This window comes from Sebastes umbrosus, chromosome 11 (genome assembly GCF_015220745.1).
Source record: "Sebastes umbrosus isolate fSebUmb1 chromosome 11, fSebUmb1.pri, whole genome shotgun sequence".
NCBI classification, from domain to species: Eukaryota; Metazoa; Chordata; class Actinopteri; order Perciformes; family Sebastidae; genus Sebastes; species Sebastes umbrosus.
In genome coordinates, this window is record NC_051279.1 from 30,421,019 (window position 1) to 30,430,149 (window position 9,131).

The window sequence follows — 9,131 nt, forward strand, 5'->3', positions numbered from 1 at the left end:
GTTTAGTAAGCCTACCTTAAAGAGTCATAAAACACATTATGACACAGTTTGGGAATTAGATGAGGTCAAATGTACAAATACATTACTGTCTGCTGATTGCACGTGCATCTTGCTTGCCCTAATGATGCATTCAGGTAACATACTTGATTATTCTTTCAATGGCTACTGTTCTTCAATGAACCCTGCATGGTGTCTCAGACTTCCTGAAATGTGAATTCTGGCCTGTACAGAAGTGTTGGACATTATATGTTCACTAAGTTACTTATTTTCACCATTTGAGATGACAACCCCTCAACTCATTGTTTTCTATTTGTGAATTACATTGACATGTTTCATTGACAAAAATCAGACGTTTAAGTCCGTGCATGAAATCTCATCAGGGCTAATGGACGAGGTTAAACCCATTTGAACGGGTGAGCACCGGCCTGTACTGTACAGTTGAAGCTGCTTAAACACAGAGTCATGCAGCCAGATTTTCCCAGAGGACATGAATGCAGCATTTGTCCTCGTTTCTGTATGTGGGGACACGTCGGGTTGTAATAAATGACAATGTCCACTAGAGGTCACTAGTGTTATTTAAACATGTTTGGTGCATTTGAATGAGTGCACATCAAGGCTAAATGTTTACTATGATCGCACCTCTAGTTACATTTAAATGTCCTCAGTTTATCAAACCACGTTTCTGTTTCTGAGGAGTTGATTCTCTTCTCTTCAAATGCCATTGAGCGGATGGCTCAACACAAAAGAAAATAGGCGACTGAAATTTCATCTGCCTTGTTATATTATTTATTTCATAGAATTTACAAAAATATTCCTTTAATTAATGCGTCAAACTCAGTATCAAAATGTATGATGTTTTTCTTAAAAAAATGCCGCCGCTTTATGATCACCTTGTGCACAAATTGTGTATTCAGTCTATCTGTGCGTAAAATCTAATCTAATCTGATCTGACGTGTCCTTGGACGCTTTCAGACTTTGTGATAAGGAGCACTATAGCTCTATTTGAGTTTTTCAGAAAATTGTGTGGACCTACATCTACTTTGGTCAACTTTATAAACTTAGCAACAGCTCTATATGCTGCTCAGAAATATGTCATTTTAGTCTAAACCTGTGTCTAAAATAAGTGTTTGAGGAAGGAACAAAATTGTTGCAAAAATAGTTGAATTTCATTGTTTGATTCAATACTTGATATCGCAATTTAAGTTATTGTCATCCAAAATAAAGTAAACTATTATTATCATCTATAAAGAGTGTAGATGAACACTTGGCAACTAAACCTCCTCCAACAAAAACTTTCCCACATGGACTCTCTTGTCTGTGTCGGTCCGTTGGCTCTAGTGCGCGTCTGTTTGGAGGTCTGTGACATGAAATAGTTTGAGAAGCCCTGCACTGAGCGACCATGTGGGCGTGTTTCCCTCGGCCCAACAGTCTCCGCTCTTGTGTGGAGTCCAGAACGCAAAACGCACTTCTTCTGGTGCGACTGGAGGGCGCAAAAGTAGCAGATCTCCGACCCTGACGCGCGCACACCATCTCCAACTCCGGCGGCCACCCGAATCCAACTCTACTGAGCGGAAAATAGAGAGTTTCTTGACATCTCCCGGTGACTCTTCCAGCCATGGACGCATCTCGACTGGTAACGCTATATCTGGGCCTGCTCCTTGCTTTCCTTGGGAATATACCGTGTTTCCAGTCTGCTGCTATCATCTCTCCCTCTGCGCCGAGGAGACACAGAGGAGCCCGGATCTCTCATCGGGACGGACAAAGGTCATCCAAAATCCTAAAAGACATCTTCGCGTCCACGCACCCTATCGTGGGCCATTACAAAGAAGACCCAAAGGACGCTATTGTGCCGCATGAATACATGCTCTCCATATACAGGACATACTCGGCTGCAGAGAAGCTCGGACTAAACGCAAGCTTTTTCCGCTCCTCTAAATCTGCCAACACCATAACAAGTTTTGTGGACAGAGGAACAGGTTGGTTTCAGTCCGCTGCCAGCTCCATCAGCTCATTCTTGCATAATTCTGTGGCAAAGTTTTTCCTCAGCAGACTGGTCTAATATTCTCCTCTTGTATAGATCTTAATAAAATGTGTTCTAAAAAATACAGTCATGCATAGGGGGTACAGAAAAACAAACTTTTAGCAACTTTTACGCACGTTTTAGATCAGGCAAAAATAATATGCAAATGCACTTTTACGCGCACAAAATATCAATGAATCATAAGAATAAGTGTTAAATAAAAGAAAAGTCTAGAAAGCTGCAGGATTATATGATGTTCATGAGCAGTTGTGTGGTTGTATTCGGATTTATTTGCCGCACAGTCGCCGAATTATGTCACTTTTTCCGAGTATTAACTTATATTACACTTAAATTAACCCCTGGGTAACACAACAGTAAAACACTAATTAAGGCGCTCTCTAAATGAAGGCTGTAAATCACTGTCAGTGCAGGCTGCAGCAAAACTACACTGCTCCCAACCTCCACGTGAATGCAGGGAAACTCTTTTTTCAGTTATATGAGAGCACTCGGTGGTTGTTTCATTTTCGATTTTTTTTAAATTGATCTCCAAACACAAACACCGTGAAATAAATCCGAATATTTCAAATACAAACTGAGGTTAAACCCCCCCAAATCATAAGTCTTGTCTGTTGCCTTTCTGGTGCCCAGTTTGTCCAAGTTGTGCTGACAAAGGGAGCTGGGGGCCATGGCAGAGCGGCTCGTACTGTCGGTGTGAGAAGCAGGTGTTTGGGTCAGTTAACATGTGTAACCAAGTGATTGGACTGGCCAGCGAGGACAAACACAATCTGATAAACACAAACACATCCAGCGCGCACAAGGGGACATAAGCCGAGTTAATCTTTGCAGGAGAAATAAAAGCTATCTTTGTTTGCGTTCCCTCCGGTCTGGAACACTCCGAGACTGCGCGCTGTAAAAAATATCCTCATCACTACTCCAGAGTCGGCTGCTTAAATCCTACTGCTATCTGCCTACTTGGCAAGGTGCAACTGCAATTATTCCTAGTGCAAATCAACTTTTTTTCAAGACTAATGTTCAATTAAATGTACTTTTTTACAATACTTATTACAAGGTTTGATACCTTTTGCTTAAAAAAAAAACAAAAAAACGAACTGCATTTAAAATAAGTGATGTTCTCTCTCCACAATTGCTCTTTTTCAGAGAGAAAAAGAATGAATATAAAACTGAGAGGCTCGTCCGTGTGGCCATTTCTTGCAGTGTGAAGTGATTTGATATAAAAACGCCTCACTCTCTCCTGTGATCGTGATGTGATGTGTCACTGGCTCTGACCCCGAGCTGGACCCTCTGAGAGCTGCTTGGCATCGAACGGCTGATTGGAGTATTTGAACTCGGTGATCTAATTGAGTGTTCATGTCATAACATATCAGACACTGTCTATTCTTCCATAATGACCCAGCTCGGCCACGATGGGCACATCACCAAAAAAACGACGAGGGGGGAAAAATGAAAGAGCACTTCCTTTGCTGTGAAGTGGTTCGTATTTTTTTTTTTTTACTGCGGAACCTCCCTTTGCGACCGCCACTTTAATTACGGAAAATTATTTTTCTTCCCGTTCTTTCAGCTCAAGCGCCTTGGTTTCTTTTGGGATTCCTCCCAGCATCCCCTACGTGTTGCATTGCATTAACCTGCAGAACGGACCTCAGCTGGGAGTTTTCGTTATTTAAATCACCACCACCATCAGGAAAGAAATCCTCATGGGGGCAGGCAGTGTAAAGTAACAGGTTTTACGTCTTTTACGCATTATTCATCCACGCACAGACAGGTTTTAGTGAGTGCGCCTATGATCTACGGCTTCTTTGGCTTTCTCACTTTTGTAGGTAAATTAAATGTTCTTATAAAACCAGGCAGGGTGTTTCCTGGAGGTCAGAAAAGGCAAGATCAGAAAAGAATAACCCGAATCTGAAAATTAGTTTTGGCACTTGGGGTAACTCATTAAAGCGCAGATGGTGCAGCCCGGCCTCTCTCTCTCTCTCTCTCTCTGTCTCTCTCTCTCTCTCTCTCTCTCTCTCTCTCTCTCTCTCTCTCTAAACAGAGGCATAGATGACAAAAACATGTTTTGCATTTGTTCAAATACAAGCAACAAGGTCAAACAAAAGTGCACAGGATGCCGTTTTAACCGAGCAATAAAGTCCACCGCACTCTCCCCCAATTATCCACCGTCAAGCATCTTACGCGTAATGGAAAAAATTGGCTTTTTACATAATAATGAAATTAAGAAAACTCTCTAAATTTTTTTAACTGTCAACACGAATATGTCTCAATAATTCCAACAGTGTGTTCAGTCAGTCAGTCCGTGCAGGCGCTTTTTAAGGGGAATGTTGTCGTTGGCAGGATGAGATGAAATATAAGAGGGGAAGTGCTTTAATGAGGAAGTTGGGAATTCAGAACTGTTAATTATTTGGTGAACTTGCATTCGATTTGTTTGAGGTCTTATAAAAAAAAGCAGGATCCTAATGCAGACCATACGCGCAAAGTCACTGAAACGAGCACAAGGTTTCAATCTGCTTTTACTGTTTGACTCGGCAGGGTTCACGGGGGGAAACTGACAACTAGATTCATATATCTCTTTAGAACAAGCTTTACAAATTATAGCACAGGGGTGTTTAGATGTAGGCATGTCACTTTTATTCATTTATTTATTTTTTAGACGTTCAGATAGACGAGAGACGATCAACCGAAGCAACTTTTATTTTATAAGAAAGAGAAGACCACACATCATTCATCTCAACAACCAATTCAACTCCGCTTTTAGGTTTAAAACCTTGTGTTTTTAATAAGTGGAAAAATGTGACATTTAAAAGAAAGGATTTCACGTATCCTAATAACTAAATAAACCTATTTTAAGAATTTTCTTGAATTTAATGCGATTTTCTTGATAAATTCTGCTCCGGATTGTGCATTTACTCAATCAAAATGTCGAGGAAAAAATAAAAACGGCAGGAAATAAAAATAAAACAACATTAACTCCTATTTGCTAAATTTTTTCAGGTGTTCATAAGAAATAAAATATAAATATATGACACAAAATAACTGGTTATAGTGGATTTTGTTGGAGCAAAACCAAGAAAACGTGCACAATGTGTCTATTAGGCTGTAAACTGCAGCTTGATATGAATAACAAACGCTAAACATAAATCATTCTGATGCAAAATATATTTTGTAAAATAACACATAAAACACTTATTTGTCAGTTAAATGCAGATAAGCTAACGCCTTTTCGTGCATTGTTCCACAGTGTTATATTCCAGTCTCATTGATGGGATATTTGCAGGCCTCCTGGGTCTCCAGCAGGGAATAATGCATTAATTGTGTATTGTTCAGTTGAGTGTACAGTATGTCGCCTTTGGTTCGTTGTGTCTGGCAGCACCCAGGGGCCTTCACATCACTAGGCCCCTTGTTTTTTTTTCTTGCTTTCTTTCTTTCTTTGCAAGAGTTCTCAAAAAAATGAAAGAAAGAAAAGAAAACTAACCACATTTGTGATGTTCTGACTGCTTCTCAGATTTAAGAGCTTTTGAGTCTGTAAAGAAGGAAAAGTTCACTTCCACTCTGTCAAAGAGCTGGAAATTAATAATCAATCTGTCATCAAGTGAAATGAAAGCAGAGCTATTTTCATTAAAACATGCTGGTTTTGATTACAAGTGGCGTGGCATTACATTTTAGCCAGCATCTACTGGATTATTGTCACTGCAATAGCAAAAACGAATTTTAGCCCTATAATGACAGGTGGATATATCTATAATATATACATTTCTTTTGGAACAAGTGAGATTCGAAACTTCCTGTATATATATCATGAACATTGTTTGCTTTGCATCATAATATCATTTGAAATTGTTCATGTGCAACAAATTCGCATGAAATGAAATTAAGAAACTTGGGGAACTACAATTTCAGGAAGGAAGCCTGCAGGTTCTGTTAAACTTAACCCTTATTTAGCCTTTAGCATGATCAAATATATTATTATCAGGATAATTCAGTTAGATGTAATCAATTCAAAGTAAATTAGTGGGAAGTACTGGTCAAATGGATTTATAAGTATAATAGATAACCAAAGTTTTTTTTTTTTTTTACCAATAATAAACGTGGGGTGTTAACTTTTTATTCTTTTCCAAACTGAGGACTTGTCAGTTTGTTTCAGGCAGGTTCAGGGTGGACATTTGAAAAACAAGAAAAAGAGAGAGAGAGAGAGAGAGAGAGAGAGAGAGAAGGCCTCTGTGGGAGAATGTGCTCCCCCCTCCCCCCTCCCTCCCTCCCTCCATCCCTCTGAACACTGTACACCCTAAGTGAATCTGACTGCAATTATTTTCTTCTTTTATCCTTGCAGACGATCTTTTGCACTCTCCTCTGCGAAGACAAAAGTATCTGTTTGATGTCTCAACCCTTTCAGACAAAGAGGAGCTGGTCGGGGCTGAATTGCGGATCTTGAGGAGAGGGCCCGGGGATGTGCAGACGTCCCTGCAGACGACGGGTCTCTACGACATCCAGCTTTACCCATGCCGCTCCGACAGGCTGCTGGACTCCAGGTCTCTGGACCCGCTGGACTCCACCAAGGCCGGCTGGGAGGTTTTGGACGCGTGGGAAATGTTCAAAGCACACCAGCACCATTATCATCACCCCCATCATCATCATCATCATCCCCATCACTATCAGCAGGGCAACCAGCTCTGCCTCCAGCTCCGCGTCACTCTCCGCAAGTCAGACACCGAGGTGGACCTGAGACAGCTGGGGCTGGACCGGAGCGGCCGGTCCCAGCAGGACAAGGCCATCCTGGTGGCCTACACCCGCTCCAAGAAGAGGGAGAACCTGTTCAACGAGATGAAGGAGAAGATCAAGTCGCGGAGGTCTGTGGGGGAGGATGAGGAGGCTGTGAAGACGAAGGAGGATGAGGAGGATGGGGTGTCTCTGAGGGGGGTTAGAGGAGACGGGCCTCGGCGGAGACGGAGAACCGCGCTGAGCAACCGGCACGGGAAGAGACACGGGAAGAAATCCAAATCCAGGTGCAGCAAAAAGGCGCTGCACGTGAATTTCAAAGAGCTGGGCTGGGACGACTGGATCATCGCTCCTCTGGACTACGAGGCGTACCACTGCGAGGGGGTCTGCGACTTCCCCCTGCGGTCGCACCTGGAGCCGACCAACCACGCCATTATACAGACTCTCATGAACTCCATGGACCCCAACAGCACCCCACCCAGCTGCTGCGTGCCCACCAAACTCAGCCCCATCAGCATCCTGTACATAGACTCAGGCAACAACGTGGTGTACAAACAGTACGAGGACATGGTGGTGGAGCAGTGTGGGTGCAGGTAGCGCTCCTTATTCATTACAACAAAAACTTTTAAAAGACAGAAACAAATCTAGGAGAAGTCTTGATGGGTCCCAGGTTGAAGATATAAAGTCCTCACAGGTCTTTGACGCATGACGCGCCTTGTCTTTATTCTAAAAGGGATGCGCACAAAGGCGATTTCTGCTTATTTATTCAGACTCACAATAATTCACACTCTCTGCCTTTAACGTGTTACGCCTTCATTCCCATCCACGCAACGAGTCGTCGCTCATCAAACAGGCTTTTGTTTTTCCCAGAGAGTGAGATGCGTCCATGTGGCACAAGAGTGCGAGATGGGAACCCGTTGAGTCAGGCTGTGCACCTGTTCGTGCCGAGGCCAGAGGACAGTGAGCTCTGCCTGTCAGCGCTTTGTTGCAGCTCTGCCGTGTGATCCTGCCTGCCAGGCCGGACTCCTTTGGGTATGTGCATCCAGGCCGTAATTGCCACTGTCCAGCTGGAGTCATTACAGGCCCGAGCAAGTACCCGTTTTCCAAATAAAGGGGGTGAATGTCTAATCTACCAAACACACACACACACACACACACACACAAACACACAAACACACACATACACATACACACACACACACACACACACACACACACACACACACACAGACTGGTCTGAGGAGAGGAGATAAGATGGTGGTGGTAATGCCTTCAAGAGATTTTTGCCTTACTGGAGACCAGTTGAGAGGCGTCGTGCGCCTTTGTGGACAGAAAAGGACACAAAACCAGACTTGTGCCTGACTGGGGCCCTGTTGTAAAAAAGAAAAAGCACACATTACTGAGGCGAACTTTTTGCTCAAAAGTCTGCATCTTTACGAAATGCACTTCCACACCTGACTGCGCCAAGGACACGCGGTCAGTCAGAGAGAGAGTTTGTCTTCTCTGATGACGAACATATAAGAGAAAAAAAGACTCGCAAACGAGACGATATTTAAATGCACATTAGCTTTGAATGCACTGCTGTTCATTATTTTTTTTGAGCTGTAAATATTTGTACAGTCGAAAACTTTACAAAGTGCAACGAATGAAGAAATGAGGAAAACGGCATTTCTTTGTAAATATACAAAATGCACTCAAATCGGTATAATTTCTATTCTATAATTATTTTATTATTTGTGATGTACAGAGTTCCATGATAATCATATATTTCTTACATTGATAAGAGTAATTTAAGGTGTATTCGATATTGTTGTTGTTTTTTGCAGAGGGTGGAAAATACCATTATTAATGTCTACCTCATAATTGCATATAGGATCTGAGTTTTGAGGTGCATTCAGTTAGAGTGTAAAGAGCTTTTACAATGATATATAAGATCATTTATATACATATATTACTGGATAATATTCCACACCATTACTGTACAAATAAAATTCAAAACAAAGTCTACCAGTCTGGCACTTCTGATGATTAATTTTTAGCTTTCATTTCATTCATTTTAAGTGTTTTTAAGAGAGTGTGGCTTCCCTAGAAAGCACATAAATCAATAAGGTATGGTATTTCTTTATGAAGGAATAGGAGGCCAAAAGCTTGTCTTTTTAGTCAATGGATTAAATAAATAAATACAAAATATATGTAGGCCTGAATAACTTTTTATAGCCTATATTTCTAAAGTCTTCAATGATGCACATTTGAGAAAAAAATCATTATATTTGTTTCTTCCTGGATGATTAGATGTGCTTAAATTACACACACATCTTAAAAAAACACAGTTTTAAGATCTTACTAAATGGCCTTTTAAGAAAAATACTTTATTGTGGCATTT

At 41.6% G+C, this 9,131-nt stretch overlaps 1 protein-coding gene across 1 annotated transcript; it reads left to right on the plus strand.

Moving 5' to 3' along the window:
* The first annotated feature begins 1,477 nt into the window (after positions 1-1,477).
* Positions 1,478-8,747, plus strand: gdf6a (growth differentiation factor 6a). Its single transcript, XM_037783897.1, has 2 exons — positions 1,478-1,976; positions 6,363-8,747. The coding sequence occupies exons 1-2, from the start codon at positions 1,616-1,618 to the stop codon at positions 7,343-7,345; spliced, it is 1,344 nt and encodes a 447-aa protein (XP_037639825.1). The 5' UTR covers positions 1,478-1,615; the 3' UTR covers positions 7,346-8,747.
* The last annotated feature ends 384 nt before the right edge of the window (positions 8,748-9,131 follow it).

Excerpts from the sequence above, each read along its gene's own strand:
- gdf6a (XM_037783897.1), top strand. The coding sequence starts at position 1,616 with ATGGACGCATCTCGACTGGTAACGCTATATCTGGGCCTGCTCCTTGCT. Across the intron at positions 1,977-6,362 it reads TTTTGTGGACAGAGGAACAG|ACGATCTTTTGCACTCTCCT; the intron begins GTTGGTTTCAGT and ends TTATCCTTGCAG.